Here is a 19,500-nt window from a genome sequence, read left to right as displayed (position 1 = left end):
AAAAAGGCTGCTCCATTCTTTCAAAGGCTACTTTTTGTCCACCTGCAGAAATGGGCTGTGGATCTCATAAAGCTAGAGGCAGTCCCCACTGCTTTTGATTTAAGCACCCCATTTCTAACATTTCCTTTAGATGGCTGTAGAAGGCCCGTTTTTTCTTTTTCTATATTTTTTCCTTTTTTTTTTCTTTTTTTTTTTAATCCTAAAAGTGTGCCACACTGTCTTTACAAACTACATAGGAAGGCTGGGTGTCTAACTCTGGGCTTGAATTGGGTACCTAATTAGTTATGTCTGTTGACTCAAGAAGTCTTGAGTTATCCTTTGAATCTAGTGCTGGACCTGCTTTGTATTCAGCTACACACAGATAACCTGACTTAGCTTTTTTTTTCCTCCCCCTAGCCTGTATTTGTATGTTACTGTACAAAGCTGTTCTGTACCAGTATTGCTCTTACTTCTTGTGGTGTGCAGGTGTGACTTGGTATGAATGCCACTCTTATTCAGATTCCATATAAAATAGGAAAAACAACTGATGAACGTGAGCAGACACGTGATGGGCACGATATACACAGATAGAGTGCTGTGAATTACAGTAGGGAATTAGCATAGCAGAATTTGATATAAGATACTATTAAAGGGAAAGATAATATAAAGATCACAAGTATGTTTATTTTACATTGACTTTACCCACTCAGACTCATTTTCTCAAAAATTTCATCGATTCATATCCTCACACCCACATACTTGGAAGCAGCGAGGTGGGTTTGTCCAAGTGATCTGGGCAGGGTTGCATGTGTGGAGCATGGAGAGAGCTGGGGATGCTGTCTTCTGAGTCCTCATCATGGGCTCTTCATTGGTGGCCAGAAACTAGTCTCTGGACAATCTCATTTTAATATCCTTTAGGAGTGATCTTTTGCTGGGGAAGAGTGATGTATGTGACACGCTGCAAACTCGGTCCCTCAGTCCTGGATGTATAGGTCTCCTGCCGATGAGCGAGGTTTAATTAGACTGTGGCCATGTGGGCTGGACAAAACCCAACAGCGTTCTGGGTCTGGTTCAGTGGAGGGGATTCCTTGCCATCAATACAGACCATTCATTTAACTCTCCCTTTGCTTTTTTTCTCTGGTGCTTTCTCTTTCTGTGTTGCTGGTCACATTTCATCCATTCCCATCTTTATTTCTGTTACAAGTCTCTACATTGCAGCTATAGCCCAGGTGATCAATATGGGGTGTTGGTAATACTTTTCATCATAAAGGATTCACATTTTGTTGGTTGTCCTATGTTGTTGTAATTTGTGCATTTCTTCTGTTTTAGACTACTTCAGATGTATAATGATCTGCAGAAACGCTATGTTAAAGAAATCAAAACAAACCAGGAGCAAAGTGAGGCCATTAAAAATCTCACTGTGAGTAGAATTTGTAGGAGGTGCTGTTGGGTAGCCAAATGAGCTCTTAGGTAGACTGAAAAGTAATTTTTGCATTTGTAAAATGGGTCTGTGTTTTCCATTTTATGCTCATTTCTGTTTCCCATACCATTGAGAGAGGTCTGTAGTTCACGTTGAAAGTGAATCGTCTCCCTGATGTGTCTGTAACATAGCCCCCCCCCCTTTCCTTGTTTTTTTCTTCACTCACCTGCCTACTGCTCCCAGCTGTAAATGCATCTCCCAGCCTCTCTTGCCCTGATATTTTTCTGTGCATGTCATGAGTTATTTCAGCAATGCAGCAGCAAGCTAACCAAACAAAGGCAGAGGCATCATAATGGGAGCCAAGGAAGGGTAGTGGTTCAAGGAGCTTCAAGTGCATGTTGTCTCTTTAGGCATTGGTCAAACATAACAGCTGACCAGTCTAACTCCCTTCTAGGTGTCTGGAACCTGCTTCATTTGTTTATAAATTACTATTCATTACCATTTGTACTGTTTCTCAGAGGTTGACAATTGCTGCCATTCAAGTATGCTTCATTGTGTGGAAGGGTTTAGTATCTCTGTGCACATACATTTACACTGTCTGGGGAGCATGTGCTTAGTAACAGATCTTTTGAAAACACTTTTGATGTATGCAGAGCTTCACTTGCTGTATTTGTTTCTCCTTTCAGACACTCTGGATGAATGTAGTTTTAAGTCAGTAATTGAAAACTCTTAGGTTCGCATTCAGGATGTGTTTCCAGTTGTATTGAGTCGAACTGTGTTTGTTCTGTGCATTTTAAAAAAAAATTAGTTTCTTGGCAGATTAAAATTCATGAGCTAGAGCATAATCTTCGAGAGCAGAGGCAAAGAATTGAGCAATTGGAATGTAAAAGGGTTTCCTGGAAAACTAGTGCTGTTTCTGGAAAAAGAAGGCAAACCCCAGAGGGAGAAGTAACACCTTGGAAGAACGATTCCAAAAAGAAGGAACCCTGTTGCAGTAAATATTTAGGTAATGGTATGGTTAATTCTGATGTTGTTCCTTTCAGTAAGCTCATCACAGAGGATGCATTTAATTCCTGATCCGAAGGCACGTTCCAAGTTGTTTCTTCTACTTCAGCCAGCCATCTGTTTTTCATGTGTGAAAACCTGTTGTGTAAAAAGGGCATCTCGTAGTCAGTGTCCTATCTGTGGATCAAGCCCTGCAGTTGTTTGTGACAAAACTAAGCGTTTGCTGCTCCTGGTATGTCAGTGGGAGTACGTGGCTTTATTTAGTACTATTCATTATCTTTCCAGTGAGCTGTACCTGTGCACATCTCTCAGTAATAATGTCTGCTGCACTATTCTTTGGTTTTCAGACACTGATACATGAAAGAACCTGGTTTTAGCTTTAAAATGTGGGACAAACCCAGACAATACTGGTTCTTCCTAAATAAAATCCACAAGTTAAGGAGCAATCCTGTTCTACTTAAAAGCATAAAAAAAGAGATTGAAGAGATATGTAAAGTAGGCATAATTTTCAGCAAATATGGGCTAATGCGACCCTTTCATAAGTGAGAAAAAGATAAACAAGGCAATATGATGTCTGTTTTGTGAATTTTAAAGTAAATTAATCCCCCATTCTAAGAATCTGCCAAATTCAGATTATGCAATTGACAGGTCTTGTTTTTCATAGTACCTGAGAGTGTGCTGGGCTGATTCTTAAGAATAAATCTCTTTATGAAAAAGGTACTTTAAAAAGCTGAACCATAATTTTCTAATATCACAAAACGTAGGCAGCTCTTTAGCTGTAATATGATTCATATGAGGGGGAGGTTGACTGTAATGGTTGAAGTCTGTATTTTTTTTTATTTGAATATAGAACTATTGTTGAAGGAGATTAAAAAGCTGAAGAAAGAAAATGAAAAGTTGTCTACAGAAAAGAGAGCACTAAAAAATGAATTAGCTGGATTAGACAAGGTAATTTGTTTTAGGACAAGCTTAAGAATAGGTGATTTTTGAAAAACGAACTTTTCTGCCTGAGCTGAAACTCGTCTTTAGGCTGAACATATGCTGTTAGGAAGCAAAATGCATAATAATAAAAAAAGAAAGCATTCTGAGTAAAAAATGGAAACTAATGACTCCTTGAAACATTAATGTCCTACAGTACTGCTTGGCTAAGGAAGAGGAATAATGCAATTTAAATTTAATTTTTTAAAAGAGTTGTGGATTTTCTTGTGGATTTTTTTGTTGTTGTTTAATGTTTGGGCAATTTGGTTTCCTTTATGAGTGATTATTTGCCTTGGGTTATTAGAACATTAAAATTGTAACTGTTGGTAACAGTCATAATTCCTTCCAACAGACATGTTGCTTCATGATGTCAGGGAGAGAAAAGCTGTTTTCTCTTGAGCTTAAGTATATCGAGGTTATGCCTCTTACAGAATTCTAAGCTTTGGGAAGGCAGAGGGGAGGACTTTGAAGTATTCATGATAGATTGATAGGTGGAGAAAGTGAAAGTGTGAAAACTTGCTAATTCTTGAAATTATGTGAGGAGAAGAAGAGCTCTTATCTAGCTACAGAGGACTCAGTTTAATGTACTGACCTGATTTTCTTTTCAGCAACAAACTTGTTTTGGTTGTGTTGCTTATTCTTCAAGTCCTGCTTGAAGGATTTCTTTGTTGCTGTTTCTTTTTTTGTTGGTGGTCTGTTTTTTCCTCTTGCAATACCTTCTCACAAGCCGCACAACATTACCCATTACAGGGCAACAGTAAAACATGGTCAGATCTCATTAGGTGTGAAGCTTGTGGAACACTGAGCCGGGGTGAGTTCCAGATCCCTGGGGTTTGGGAGTTAGGAAGAATTTGTGGCTGACAGTTTCATCTTTCAGGAGAAAGATATATAAATCTGAAATTATGGCTTTTTTTTAATCAGTGGTCCTTTTTAAGGTAGTTTTAAGTCACTGTGTATTGTTCAAGATACATGTAGCTGTTCATTTTAAAAGAGGGTCAGGAGAATGGGCAGAACATGTCAGGTACAGGTGGATGTAAGGAGACACGGTGTTACGCTGGTAGATGGGATTTTCCAAGGGTGGTGAAGTTAAGTGTAGGGCCATTACACTCCACTTGCTGTCCTTGTATTTCCCAGCAGCTCCTGACTTCGCTTACAGAGGATCAGAGTTCCTCAACAGGCTTGAGTTGCAGGGGCTGACAAAACACCCTTCTGTTTAAGCTCTGGGCCACTGATGGTTTTTGATAAATGTTTATTTCAATGAAGCTGAATTTATCACCTAGTCAAATTAGGTATAGCTAGCACTACTAGGCAGGTTGTGCATTCTGGAATGAATATGAATTAATTAAATTCATATGAATTATGACAGGCTAGATATGAGAAAGTAAACCCACATAGGCTGACATTAAATGCATTCAACAGCACTTGCTTTTTTTTAACAGGTTTTCTTATTGGACTGTCTCTACTTTCTGTGTAGCCTTACATACTGCTCTTTTCAATTCCTTCCTTTGTTGCAAATTTGATCTGAGCCAGTTGAACCTCTTGGATAGTGTTCCCCATTTAAGCCCTGTTACTCATTTTAGGTTCTGTCAAGTTTTAATACATCATAAATCTTATCCTTTTGAATATGAAAATCAAACTTTTTAACATAGCACGGCCATAAACAATAGATCCTATTCTGAAATAGGACATTCATTAACACAATGTAGCTGCACTTTAAGTTCTAAATGGACACTAGCAGTTTACAAAGCAGTTCCTGCCTAAAAATGTTTTGCATCTTTTGAGGTCTAAGTACACTATCCATTTTGCCATCTGAAACTCTTTAGTGTTGTCTTCTTCAAATGCTAACATCCTCCTCCTTTGCTCTCCTCATCTCTCTCCTTGCTTCTTGTCCCCTCCTTGTAATCTTGCAACTTTCAGGCCGTCATTGGTAAGTGTCACCTGCTTTGCTGCTGATTGCAGCACACGCAGCTGTGTTTGTGCACAGATGAGTTTGACATTATTCCCTTGTCATTTTGGACTGTCATTTTGTAGCTTTCAGATAAATCAACATTTTTTTTCCTGCTCTTAATTCCATCTTTCCTATTATTAGTCTGCATTTCAGGCTCTGACATAACTGGAATTCTGCTTGCATTGTGCATTCAGGGCAAAGTTCTGGATTGTTACATGAGGTTATAGTTGATCGCTGTATCTCACCGGCGCTGTGTTTGCATAACTCAGCCACATAGTAATAAAAGTGTAGGAAGTCTCTTTGAACTTGGCAACAACTGAAATGCTGACTTGCTCTTACTGAGGATGTCTTTGAAAGAAGCTTTAAGGTGAATATCTTTGGGTTTTTCTAGGACTTTTTTGAAGAGATAGAAGATCTAAAGCATGCTGTGCAGGAATCTGTGAAACTGAATAATCAGTATGAAAAGTGCTTGAAACAAATAAGTGTAATGTATGGACTTCCTTTTACTGCACATTTTTAACTACTCAGTGATTTAAATGGCTAGTAGATTTTCCACATTTTCTGTTATACTTACTGGAACATTTAAACCTACCATGGCTTACATAGTACCACATTTTGATAATGTTATAGATTCAATAATGTCATCTCAATACAACATGCTGCTCCAAAATGTTTTTTTTGTGGTTTGTGCCTTTGACTTTTGTTTACATGTTTTTTAAATAAACTGTGGTCTGTATAACTTCAACTAAGTTTCATAACCTCTCTCTTTCACACTGGTAAAATACATTCATTGCAGAAGTGGTTGTGGGTGTTTAGGGGAATGTGATAAAATCTTAGTTTTTAAATTTGAGGGATTTCCCAGTTTAACCTGCTCTGGAAACTACGTAAACCCAGAGTAGATATGTGGGTTTGGCAGTCCTTGTGAATTTCAGCCCTCAGGATGTGCCAGCGCAAACAGAAAGTGATTCTGTCATTAAATTATTATAATGACAGTTCTTAAAAGAAAATAATGCTTAATTGCTGCTTGCAGCTTTCCTTTAATCACAGAAGTTATCATTTGTGGATGAGGGAGGGATTTAGGCTTTAGAATTTGAAAGAGTGTGTTCAGAAAGATGGGTCAGAGAGGTGTCCTGCAGTATCAAAAGAAGACTCCATCAGAAGTCCTTATTTGATTGAAGAGTGAGGGATTTGAAGAGCTCCTGTATTTGGAGTGCTGAAGGGAAACCAGGGTGCAGAGCTGTCACAGTTCACAAGGTCGAAGCCTCATGTAGCTGCAGAGAGAGGGGGGGCTTGGAATGATAAGGGACAACTCCCAGTTGCAAGTCTGCCTTGCAGAAGGGAAACCTTGTGAGCTTTGAACCAGGACTTGTTTGTAAGGACGTTTCACAAAGTTTAATGACATAGTTACGTTACGGGGCTGTGTTTGTCTGAAAGCTGTAAACCTCTGGTTCCTGACATTGCCATGGGGCAACTGAGTGGCGACTTTATCGCGAGGCTAGAAATACTAAGCTTATTTATAACCTAATAGCAGTTTATTTAGCCTAATAAAAAAAGCCTTGCATCCTCCTTAGGTGTAAGACTAGGATAAGGGAGACTAGGGCAAGGGAGAGGGTACGGCTCCACAGGTACTTGCTTTCTGGTTTAGCTGTAGAGCATTGTGTCAGGTTTCCCTTGATTTGTTCTTGGCTCACTTGTAAATGAAAGCTGGGTAACGTTCTGAGCAGAGGTGGGGAAGGGAAAGAGGAGTGATGCAAGTTTGTCTTGCCAGTAAACTTGTTGGGTGAAAACAGGAAGAATGGCGTGCCTGGTGGAAGGACTGTGAGTGCAGAAGCGTGTCTGATGTTTGTAAGCAAGCTCAGTGAACGGCATTGGTGGAGAAGGAAAGCATCAAACTGGGGTGGGGTTATTTTTGTTTTGAGCACTAGGCACTTGAATGTTTTTTTTTTTCCCCCCACAGTTTTGTGGTATAAAGTTGTACTTCCAGAGTGTTGAAACTTCGGTGACTTTATTAAATGAGTCAGTAATTGGCCTTGTCCACAGGCTGATTTTTAAGTGCTGAGCAAAATGGTGCTTAAAACGTGTAGGTGAGGAAAAGTTCAAGGTGTTTCCCTCCTGCCTAAAGAATGTATATGGTGACTGAATGCCACATTGTCGTGACTAGCAGAATTTTGCTGTTTGCCAGCTCCTGGAGAACAGAGTTTTCCAGTATGCCTATGTTCCTTGCCCAAACACTTGAAAATATGTAATATGGCAGAAGTCTTGATCTCACCTTTATGATGAGCTTTTGAAGCTCAGTTTTGCATCAGGCCACTCCCATCTGATTCGAATGAGGAACAGTGAGAAATCTTTCAGTCCCTGCTCACAACCAAGATCCTTAGGCTCTAGTAAGTAACCAGACTCTGGTCTGATCTTAATAACCAGCCATGCAAGGAGGAGGAGCAATGTATCATACAGTGACCTGCTGAACCACAACTCTGTCTGCCTGTATGTGTGTGTGCAGTCTGACAGCACTGGTTTTGGCCTTTCCATCATGTGTGTGAGGAGTGGTTGCATTTCTGTGGGTTTCTGGTCCTTGGGTACCTGTAGGTGAGGTTCAGGTTACTACTGCACGTGCCGGGTATCCTGTTAAACTGCTTTCCCTTTGGTGTGGAGGGACGTGCAGGCACAGCCCTGAGCACACCCTTGAGCTGGGGTGTGAGCAGCCATGGGTGGCAGAGAGGCAGGCAGGGGTTTCTGTCAGCTGGCAGCAGGAGTACTCTTTCAGGTCATTGCTGACTTTCAATGATTATTTTTTTAAAAAAATTACTCCCCCACCCATCCTTTTTAATCTTTCTTTCACTATCTGTAAAGCTGGAAACAAAAGGTGCAGATGGGAGACCTCTGGCACCTTCCACAATTCCCAAATTAGCCCCAGCTGGCAGCATAAATGCTGGGACTGGGAATGGGTGTAAAAATGACTGGCTCTGCTTGTGGTTTTGTGTCAGTTGCTGCTTGTGACTTCAAAATAATGTCAGTTTTGCCTTGAAGATGTTTTTCTTCTAATTGCTGCTTTCTTCTTTGTTTGTTTGTTAGCATTTGATGGGAACACCTTACTTCTGAGGATTTGGGCTTATTTTTTTAAAAAAATTTCTTTTTTTTCCCCCACAGATCTGTAACACTGGCTCTTTTCTGCAGCTCTGTAGCTGTTTATACACCTTTTGAAGACATTTTCTCTGTGGAAAATAATGTAATGAAAAGCTTCTAGAGAATGCATAGATATCGAGAGCAAAATGACAGGTTTTATTTGGTTTTAAGTTTTGTGTAGGTTGAAAATAAGGGCCTTTTTTTTGGTTTTTATATATATATATATATATTTTTTAACAAGCATAAGGCAAGTTAAACAACTTAGAATCATATAATCATAGAATGGTCTGTGTTGGAAGGGACCCCAAGGATCATAGAGCTCCAACCCCCCTGCCACAGGCAGGGCCACCAACCTCCAGGCCTGGATCTACACAAGGCTGCCCAGGGCCCCATCCAACCTGGCCTTGAACACCTCCAGGGATGGGGCATCCACCACCTCTCTGGGCAGCCTGTTCCAGCACCTCACCACTCTCTCTGGAAAAAACTTCCCCCTAATATCTAATCTAAACCTTCCCTCCTTTAGTTTTAATCCATTCCCCTTTACTAAACAACTTACCTGGATTTCCTGTTCATGCCAGTACTATGTCTGTTGGAAGAGGAGACTGTCTAGGACTACCAAATCTACTTCCAGATTCTGGGGTAGGTGCAGTCTGTGCAGGATAAGGCCACGTGAATCCACGTGCTTTACAGTTCAGAATCAACCTGCCTTTTGTCCTCATTGCTGTGTCTGTTGAGCAGACATCTCTGCTTTAACCTGGCTTTGTTGTGAGATGTGCAGCCGTTGATTTTTATTGGCAGGCAAGGTACAGATGAGATTAACATTAAACGAGCTCATCGGCCTTTATCTGTAGCTCCTCTGTGTTGTGAAATTGTGAGGTCTGGCCAGTGGCTTTCTCCTGCTAAACCAGGTTGAGATAGGTCTGAATTACATGCAATTAAATGTTAGTCATGCCAGCACTGAATAATGCATATTCAAAGTGCTACAGTGATGCAGCCCTGTGGGTCTTTGTCTGGAATAGCTGCTCTGTGGTGGTGATACGGGATGCCTGTGACTGAAAGTAAGTCACTTAATAGCCACTCTTATTATCAACCAGAGGTTTTGGTTGGAAAAATAAGATAATCACATGCCAGTTCTTGGTTTCCATGAGACATCAATCACATGGGCTCACAAGGTTTCCCTTCTGCACAGGACAGCAGAGCAATCAAAGTTTTGTTCTGCATTCTGCATGTAACCACAACCAGGATTTGAGAAACGATACACTAAATTCGTGTGATTCTGTAATTTAGTCCTAGTGTTGCTGATATTTAGGGTCTAAATATGCAGAAGCGCTGGTATTCACAGCTCTGATGGGATCCAGTCAGTTCTGATGGGACCCAGTCAGTGCAAATGGGCATTGGCTGCCTATTGCCACCTCAGTACGATGTTCAGTGGTCGCTGGTGTCCTGGATCCTAGTCCCATCTCAGAAGTTTTCCATTGCAGGGGGCAAAATTGCAATCCTGTTCTTGGGTTTGAGGGGGGCAGGACTTTTGTTGTTTCTTGTGGGCACTTACACTGGAAAAGTGTTTCTGCCAGGGACTGTGGAAGTAACAGAGCTCGGGAAGTGTGGGTATTTACACTGGGAACAGGGAATGTCTGTTAGATGCCTGTAAACAAGTGACACGGTCGGTGGGACCTGTCATGATTGTGGCTTGTCAGACTGAAGATGTTTTTTATGGATTAGCTTTTAAAATGGCATGCAATAAAACCCAGTAGTTTCAAAAGTTCACTGGTTGAGTTACAAACTGTCCAGAGTGGGAGAAATCAGTAAATACATAAAATTTACCAGCTTAGACTCGTTTCCCCACATTTCCCTTCAGGTGTAGCCCGGTTTCCGTTTCTGAGGCTCAGATGTTTTTTGGTTTGTCCTTGTTAGAAACGAAGCAGCGTGAGCTCACCGGTCATGTACCTGTGCCTCAGTTCCTGGAAAGCTCTGGTAAGCTTGCTTTGAGACAGTAAATTGCTCTTGGTTCTTGGAGATCAGTAAAGGTGGTAATTGCACTGATTTGGTGGAGTCGTGTTATGTGATGTGTGCCAGGAAGTGGGTGCACGTGGCATTGCAGTGCCAGGATCATATGGATCTTAATGGAATTCCCTTGTATTCCTCCTGTTTTGTTGCTGCTGTTTGAGGTGAGCTCAGTCTTTCCATGCAATCTTTGACCCCCTAGTCACAGTGTTTTCACTGTAGAGTTAATAATAATAAAAATAGCATCACACAGCAAGATCCTGACTGGCTTTAAACGAGTTGCACTGGTCCTGCTAGGGGAGAGCACTGGCCTAGGCTCAGCAGCACAGCTGGCTGCCTGGGTTGTGTGAGTGCATCTGAAGGAAAACACCAAATTTGGCTTTGTAGGTCAATTACCCGTTTCTGAATCTCTCAGGGTGACAAGAAGTTAACACTGCAGGCCCTGCATGGTGGCTTTTCCCAGGGAGTGCTGGCTTAATGAGTATTTCATTTTGTATTTTCTCTGCAGGGGGTTTGTACTGATGTGAAGCCCGACATGGTCCTTTGACTCCCTCCCGCTGTTTCCACCTGAGAGAACTGAGCCACTGGGACAGACACCGGTCCTGCGATGCGGAGTTCCAGCTCAACCACTGTGAAGAGTCTCCCTTTGAAGAGGAGGCTCTGTTTCCTGCTGAAACTTGTGTGCTTTGTCAGCTCGGTGCTCATATTCTGTGAATTTCTAATTTATTACGTGGTAATTTTTCAATGTCAATGGCCAGAAGTGAAAAGTGGAGCTCAAGTGGGTCAAAAAGAGACTTCAGCTTCAATCCTGAAGGCCATTGTTTTAGCTGATACTCATCTGCTTGGTGAAATCAAAGGGCATTGGCTGGACAAGCTCAGAAGGTAATATTGTTTTTGCATAATCTCTAGCCTGGGTTTAGAGTTTTTAATGGTAGCTGGTGGGACAGATGTTTAAAACCCATGCTGGGGTGCTTGTAAGAAGTGTGCCTGCTGCCTCTGACTTGCCTGTCTGGGTCCGTGCTGGATAATAAACCCATCTTGAAAGGTTAATGAATGGGACTTAACGAGGCAGTGCAGCCTGCAGTGTTCAGGCAGTATGTTGTCGCAGATGCCTGAGTGTTTTTGCTGGGTCAGGTAGTCTTTTCCAGTGTGTAACTATTTAATAGAATGGCTTCCAGATAACTCAGATGGCCCAGTAACTGCAGAGATAAGGAGGCTGGTAGAAATTTGTCCATGTAGTAGAACTAGGAGAAAAAAATCACATGTAAAGACAAAGATAATTCAACCCTATGCTTGCAAAGCCACGCTGTTTCTGTTTGATAAAAAAAAAAAAGCAGAGTGCTGAAAGAAAAGTGCTAATTCTACAGTCACAGGACTGTTACAGACCTCTTCTGCAGAAACAATAGCACAGCAAAGCAGGCAGCAGCTCCTCTCTCTTCTCATTAATTGCTGTTGAATGGAACTGTAATGAACAGAAACAAATCGATGCTGCTTCTTGCATGAGTTGGTTATGATTGTGTTGTGGTGGAATTACCCACCAGGTAAGGTGCTCCTACTGTACATAAACCTGATCCCCTTTGAATTTCATGTTAGTGCCTTCAGCACATCGTGGGAGCCACCTTCCCCTTCCTGCCAGCCTGTGTCTGTGTGTCCACAGTTGGGGACCCAGAGGCCGGGCAGCGATGAGCGGGTGTGCATTTTCCTTTCAGGGAATGGCAGATGGAGAGATCGTTCCAAACTGCCTTGTGGTTACTGCAGCCAGATATTGTTTTTATTCTGGGAGATGTCTTTGATGAAGGCAAATGGAGCTCACCTCAGGTATGACATCAGCAGCTCTCTTATCTCAAAAAATGAGGATTTCCTGAAGGAAATGGATGGCAGAAGACTAGGTATGCAAGGCTTTGTTTAATATTGCTGTAGCTGTCCCACTGATAGGATTTCTAGTGTTTTAGGGATGGGTAGAGATGTTGTGGTTCTCCTTCACTTTTGGTAGTATCGATGCTTTTGTCCCTGGTATAGAACTTGTGAAATGTAAACGTCTCGCGGAGTGAGTGTGCATCTGTGTCCTATACCAGTGGTACAGCATTCATTTCCCCATCTGTCTGTTTCCTGCAGGCCTGGGCAGATGACGTCAGGAGATTTCGGAAGATGTTTAAGTGTCCGGATTCTACTGAGCTAGTGGTTGTCGTTGGGAATCATGACATTGGATTTCATTACGAGTAAGTCTTGTCAGGGAAGGGCTCCCACATGCCAGGAAGGAACCGCCGGCATGCGTGCAGTAACAGGTTCTGTGCTGGCCTGGCTCTTGTGTGTTAATAGAGGGAGTTTTTGATCATAACCAAGTTGTAAAGGATCGTAATTTTAGAGGAGAACCTTACAAGGTACCCATCTCTGCACAGTGCACTGGAAGGATGCGTTTTGGAAGAGGTTTCAGGCTACTGAGACAGGTGACAGGAGATAGGACACTGGGTGACAGGAGATAGGACAGCAGGTGACAGGAGATAGGACAAGGGGAAATGGCACAAAGCTGCACCAGGGCAGGTTCAGATTAGATGTCAGGAAAAAATTTTTCACTGAAAGAGTTGTCAAGGCCTGGAACAGGCTGCCCAGGGAGGGGGTTGAGTCACCTTCCCTGGATGGGTTTAAAAAAAGGGTAGATGAGGTACTTAGGGATATGGTTTAGCATAGGATGGGAATGGTTGGACTTGATGATCTTAAAGGTCTTTTCCAGCCTTGTTATACTGTGGTTCTTTTGTGCTTCCCTGAGCACGCGTGCAGCTGTTCAGAGTTGATCTCTCTGCACTGGCAGAGGAGTCCTCAAACCACTTCTCCTCGTGCTGGGCCTCTTGCCTGAGCGTGTTCCCGTCCCCAGTATGTCAGCACAGGGGGTGCACACGCCCTTGCTCTGCTGTGCTTTGGCAGGTGGGCAGAGCTTACACCCATGTGGCTGGGACAGGGTGCGCTGTGTGTGTCAGAGCATCCCTGAACGAATAGGTGATGCAGGTAACGAGAGGTCCAAAAACCGTTAAGGCAGCCGTGTCGGATGATTCACAGTGCCAGTTTCCTACCTCAGCTGTATCTTTGCTCTGTGACACAGAATGACTACTTACAAGGTGAATCGCTTTGGAAAGGTCTTCAACTTCACTTCAGGAAAGCTACTGACTCGGAAAGGGATAAAGTGAGTATATCCAGTTTTGCTTTGATGTTTAGAGCAGTGGTTACTGAGCTAGCAGGCCTGCATGGTGAAAACTTGAGAACTGGAATTTCTGATTAATTGTATGGGAGTGCTTAACTTAAGAGCCTTTTTCTTTAAACTTTGTATATCTAGCTAGTGGTATGGTAAACCTCAAAGGCTTTGTACAGACCTGTAGTTTGAGCTAGGTGGATTGTAACCATTTCCTTTTAAATGGAAAAGTACTGTGGAGTCAGAACCAAATTCTCTGGTTTGCCTTTTTACTTCCTTGCAGCTGGCAATGACCTGTGGCTGCAGACCTAACAGAATAGAATTCAGTAAAGACACACAAACAACCCCCCCTCCGTGCTTACCAGTGACAAGTTCCATTAATTTTAATAACTTCTTTAGTCTGCAGAACCTAACTTTTGTTTGAGGAATTTGGGGACATAGTGGTTGCTTGTCCCCAGCTCTCCTGTGGGGCGGGGTGCTAATGCACAAGCTAGTTTTGGCTTAGAGCAGACCTTGTTCGGGAGCTCGTTCTCAGGCATTGCCTGTCTGTGGCTGCAGTTGTCCCCTTTACCCTCTGATGCCCTGCAGAGAGCAGAGGAGGGAAAGCAGCAGTGGGTTTGTGGCAGGGCATTGCTCTGTAGGCCTCGGGCACAGGAAGGGGAGACCCGTGGCTGTGTGCACACCGTCAGGTTTAATCACTCCTGCAAATGTACAATTCAAAACCTACGGGTTTGCTCCACTTGCCTTAATTAAGGAAACATGAAAAACACTCTGAGCAGGTCTAGAAATGGTGTGTCTGGTTTAGGAAGATCTGTCAGTTCCATGCTCGGTGCAGTGCTATTTACTGTGCACACCTGGGCTCTCTGGGTGTCTATTTCAGCTGTTGTAAAAACCTCTGTGTGCCTTGGCAGAATTCCTGTGTGCCCAGCATCATATTCCATACTGAAAAGAGCTGTGCTATTAATGAAACGTTCCTGGATAAACAAACCTGTGGTACAAAAGCAGCTGAGTTTGATAAAAGAGAATTAAATTTAAATTTTTAAAAAAATATTTTGACCAGTATCTCTTAAGTGGAGACATTCAGCTCATGTATGCCTGTAAAACATGCACTCCCAGTTCAGTGGTGTCTCTCTTGAGTCCTGAATGAGTGACTGAAGAGGTATGAATCTTGTGGAGAAGTTGGAATTTGATTTGAAACCCACAAGGAGATCTTTTCTTTCTGTTGCAAATGGAATCCTGCTTTCTGTGTGAAAGGCCATGGCCACGTTTGTGCAGGGCAGCCAGGCAGATGTGGTGCTGTTTGGCTTTTCAGGTGCTCTGAAGAAACTGAATGGCTAAAATGTCTAAAGCTGATGTGATCTGGGCCTGGAATGTGCGTGGGGAGAGATGCAAGTTCTCCTCTCCCCCAGCAGTCAGCATAGGGTGCTTCTGCCATTCCACAATACCACTTCACATACCTGTTGTGATGTAACAAAACTCTTGAAGGGTAAACAGGAAACCTGGTGCAGTGTATTGTGCAGCCTAATGAACAGCTGATGACAAAGCACCCGACCGTGTCGAGAAATGGATCCTCAAAGGAGGATCTCTAGCACGTGCTCTTGGAAGCGGTGAGGTCCTGCTCTTCTGTTAAGCCACATCCAGCTGTGAAACGCTGGCATTTTAGAACATAAAGCTTACCTCAGGGGGGTGTGTGTGTGTGAATAGCAAATCTCTGCCTGTCCTCCCCACCTCCCTCCTCTTTGCCCCTCCTGGGTGTTTTCCAGCTTCGTCCTAGTGAACAGCGTGGCCATGGAGGGTGATGGCTGTGCCGTCTGCCGAGCCTCGGAGGCAAAGCTCCTGGCGCTGTCTCACAAACTGAATTGCTCCCAGCAGGTAAGAGCTCCCTAACGATGAGATTGCAGCCAGCAGCTCGTCTGCTGCCATGGGAATTCCGATGCCGCAGCTATAACTGAGCCACTCTTGGAAAAGAAGTAATCTGCTTCCATGTCGTATTGTTGGCAAATCTTTCTTCTCCTCGTTTGCCTCTTGTAATTTTTAACTGTTAACTGTGTTGCTCTGTTTTAATGGCATCAGCTTCCCTGCCAGTGCTGCCAAAAAAGAGGGTGTCATTTCCCATGTCCCAAGAAATGGCGGGAGAAGTTCTCTAACCCTCCCTCTGACCTCAGAGTCACAATAATCCCCGTGGTTATGTTTATGCCTGTGGTCCTGTTCCGTGTCCTTCAGCCAGCCCATTCTTTTCGTTTCCTGATTCTGCCAGAGTCCTGCCTTGCCAGCCTGGCGATGCTGGAACTGTAGTATTTTTCCTCAAATCCAATTGCTGTTTGTATTTCATCCCCCTTCCTCTTTTCATAGGCCGACTGGACACACGGTAGGCAGCTGGGTTGGCAGCCAGTCAGAAACCAGCTCCCGGGGGAAAAACCCGCTAGATTGGGACTGCTCTGTCTCCTGGGCTGCCCTAAGCCTCTCTTTAGCCTTGTTTGCCCAGCGAGACTCTGCTGTTGCTTTCTGCGTTCGGGAGGAACACATCTATAGTCACAGGATCTCCAGGCAGGGGAGTTAAAGCAGTTCCCCTTCCACCCCCAGTAGAGGCTCCTAAGTCGATGCAGCAGACACTGTTTAGACACTGTGCTCCGAGCTGACCAACCAGACCCCTCCAACCCCTCAAACCCTGTCCGTTCATTCCCTTCCCCACCCCATGGCACACACAGGTGAAGACAGGATGTATGGATTGATTTTATTCACAGAAACAGAATCATTCCAACAAGAGGTGCAGTGATGTGGAAAAGCTCCCAGCTTCAGAGCCCATCCTTCTGCAGGTGCGTTGGAGATGGGGCGAGGCGACGTGCTGGCGCGTTCTTAGCGTTACCTGTTCCTGGTGCAGAGAGCCTGGCTCCCTAACGACCCGTCCTTGCCTTGCACCTCTCCCAGCATTACCCCCTCTATCGGCAAAGCGACGCCGAATGCAGCGGGGAAGATTCTGCTCCTCCAGAGGAGAAGAACGTCCCGTTTAAAGAAAAGTACGATGTCCTGTCTAGAGAAGCATCACAAAAGGTGCGACGCGTTAGGAACCCGCGTGTGGGTGGGAGTGGGAGTAGGTGGAACCATTTTGGGTAGGAGCTCAGCCAAGACAGCAGAGCTGCTCCCACTTTAATGGGGCCTTTGCGAGGCTGCTTGTGAGAGCTGCTCCCCTGAGGATCGTGGCAGTCGTGGCCTTGATTCTGCTCGGATTCCCGGGTACAGCCCTGAGTCCCAGCGCGCTGACCCTGCTGCAGCGCTGCCGTTACCTCCTGGTCAGCGTTCGGTACTGCACGTACCGTGTAGGTATCGACAGAGGTGGCAGGCGGCCGCTGTTTCCCGAGGCTTGGCAAGCGCTGCTGCTGCTGAACTGGGAGCTGCAGGAAACATCCCCAGGAAATCTGGCGGGCGAGTATTTGCTTCCTCCTGCACGCGCGGCTTTGCTTAGGACCGGCAGCGCAGGGTTCTCCCATAGGCAGGAAACCAGCCTTGCTGTACCAGGCCCAAGGTTTTTTACTGTTCTCACCTGTGTGGCCAAAGGCAATTCCAGTTTTTGGGATGAGGGATGAATGGGTATGATTAATGTTAAGCTACCGACACGTCTTGCTGGCAAACAGCAGTTTACTCACTTCATGAGACTATCAGGGTTCCTGTAATCTGTCAGGAGGGGGGAAGAAAAAAAGGGTCTTAAGCTCAATTTCTGTTTGGTTGTGACTTAATTCTTGTGCTTTCCCTTTCGGTACACTAGCTGCTGTGGTGGTTTCATCCCCGCTTGATTCTCAGCGGGCACACGCACAGTGCCTGTGAAGTGCTGCACCCGGGGAGAATCCCAGAGATCAGTGTCCCGTCGTTCAGTTGGAGGAACAGAAACAACCCTAGTTTCATCATGGTAAGCTTTAATTATTATTGTTTTTTTTTATTTTTTGTCAGATAACTTTCATAAATAAATCAACATGGCAGATCAGCTAGGTTTGAAAACTGAGTCTACCTGTAAAACCCCAAAAAAATAATTAAAAAAAAATAATTAAAAACCTTAAAGAAAAAAAAAGAATCACCTGCCCACCCGCCCCGCTCGGTGCCCAGCGCCCGCTTCAGGGAGCCTCCTGTGCTGGGTGGTACCAGGCAGTGCTCGTACGGACCTGCCGGTGCCGGGGCACCAGCGCCCAACGCTTCCACGTAAAGCGGGCGCGCTGTGAACTCCTGACTCTGGAAGTGATCAGGGCTGTGTGCCCAGTGGTGGAACGACTGGTTTGGCTTGGCGGATAGACCAGCTGTGGAAACAAGACTGTATCCACCTCAGACTCTCTTGCACGGTGATCGCAGCTTCCAGGCTTGTGCGTTAAACCGCTTCACGCAGCGACAGCGCTTGCCACGCGGCGGGAACAGCCGTGCCTCCTCGCTTCCCATTCACCTTGTAGGCAGCGTGGTGGCCGTGCTCTCGCAGGCAGTTCCGGTGCTCGGTTCTATCCTCAGAGGTAAACCAACGAGTTCCCCAGTTCAGAAATAAACCAGAACTCTTAAAAACCCGCAGTAAGAGGCAAAACCTACAATCTGTTCCCGGAGTAGTCTGTGACTTGGGGTGGGGAGGAAATCTCTGTGTGTGTTTTTTACTGCTCTGGAGTTTAGGCTGCGTTAATACAGACACCCTCAGACTTTTACGTTCGCTTTACACAACCATCAGTGCTTCCTGTTGAAAGTAGCTCTGCTTACTCCGTAATCCTGAGAGCAGCTGCCATCACACTACCTGCGCTCTCTGCACACGCCAGGCAGTGCATCTTCACTGCAAAACAAGAGGTTGGCTAAGTGAAGTCACATCATCTCCACTACGGTTTTAACTCGGCCTCGGTCCCTCACAAGCCTGAATTTGATCTACAGTGTCAAGCCCAAACCCAGTGAGGTTCGGTGGTGTTCAGAGTTCGCATTAGCCAACGTGGGTTTTGCAGCATGTACTGGGTGAGAGGAGGGCTGGGGGTGTGGGGAGGAGGGGCACATTTGCAAGCCATAACTCCAGCCTGGGAAGATCCAGGCGGATTTACAGCAGTTGAAGTTAGGCTTCTCTCAAAGGCAGACCAGAGGAGGAGCCCAGCTCTCTTTACACTAGATGGAGTACAGGGAATGTTGGCCTCTGGGCTAATATAAGCCCTGGGGAACATTCCAGTTAGTGCCCAGCACCGCAAGGTACAGCCTCATCAGCCCCCCAGAGAAGGCACTGGTGCTAGGGAGCTGGCCCTACCCCTTGCCACCCAACAGAGAATTAGAAATCAGAGCTCTGGCAGCCGTGGTGTTTACTCCTGATTCGGAACCCACCGTAACAGCAAAGTGATGGGTCTTCATTTCTTTTCCAGGGCAGCATAACGCCAACCGACTTCTCCCTCCAAAAATGCTTCCTTCCATATGAGAGCAGAGTCTTTACGATATACTGTGCAGCAGGTGCTCTGCTTGCAGTCCTGATACTAGCTCATGTTCAGCTTCTCACTCCACCATTTTATTTTGCTCAGCGTTTAATCAGTAAGCATAAAGCAGTATGAAGAGCCAGACATCTGCATTCAGTCACTGAAATACCAAAGCTGAGAACAGTCAAACATCAGACTATATTCATGCCAGCAAATGACCTAATTTGACTGCTAGTCTGAAGGCAGGTTGCATTTACACATACCATAGAAGTCCTATACAGCTGATATGACTACTACAGGATAAATAAGTAACTGAAATGAACGTTTCATGCTGTACAAAAATACTGTATTCTACAATCAAATGAGTCCTTTTCCTGCTAGATTTTTCTTTTTTGTATCAAATATGTATATTAAAAGTGTAACTGTACATTATGTAAATCCTACAGCCTCA

The 19,500-nt window shown here is 44.4% G+C and overlaps 1 protein-coding gene and 3 long non-coding RNA genes across 4 annotated transcripts in view; all 4 read left to right on the top strand.

Moving 5' to 3' along the window:
* Window positions 1–1,337, top strand: part of LOC311189288 — a 2,686-nt gene extending 1,349 nt beyond the window's left edge. Inside the window, exon 3 of the long non-coding RNA XR_014617161.1 lies at window positions 1,309–1,337. This is a non-coding gene — a long non-coding RNA (uncharacterized lncRNA). The remainder of the gene's footprint in view (window positions 1–1,308) is intronic.
* The window catches only part of LOC311205687, a 23,595-nt gene extending 12,526 nt beyond the window's left edge, over window positions 1–11,069 (top strand). Inside the window, exon 3 of the long non-coding RNA XR_014618172.1 lies at window positions 10,966–11,069. This is a non-coding gene — a long non-coding RNA (uncharacterized lncRNA). The remainder of the gene's footprint in view (window positions 1–10,965) is intronic.
* LOC311205565 lies at window positions 2,319–6,069 on the top strand. Its single transcript, XR_014618155.1, has 3 exons — window positions 2,319–2,405; window positions 3,255–3,352; window positions 5,722–6,069. It is a non-coding gene; the product is annotated as an uncharacterized lncRNA (long non-coding RNA).
* MPPE1 (metallophosphoesterase 1) lies at window positions 11,065–19,500 on the top strand (the record flags this gene model as incomplete). The annotated part of the gene is made up of 9 exons (XM_084280177.1): window positions 11,065–11,339; window positions 12,167–12,275; window positions 12,573–12,676; window positions 13,555–13,635; window positions 15,405–15,513; window positions 16,386–16,457; window positions 16,570–16,692; window positions 17,405–17,545; window positions 19,002–19,500. The coding sequence occupies 9 exons, from the start codon at window positions 11,065–11,067 to the stop codon at window positions 19,182–19,184; spliced, it is 1,197 nt and encodes a 398-aa protein (XP_084136303.1). The 3' UTR covers window positions 19,185–19,500.

The sequence above is a fragment of the Gallinula chloropus genome (genome assembly GCF_964237585.1).
Source record: "Gallinula chloropus genome assembly, chromosome: 2".
Classification (NCBI taxonomy): Eukaryota; Metazoa; Chordata; class Aves; order Gruiformes; family Rallidae; genus Gallinula; species Gallinula chloropus.
This window is presented reverse-complemented; position numbering and strand designations above follow the sequence as displayed.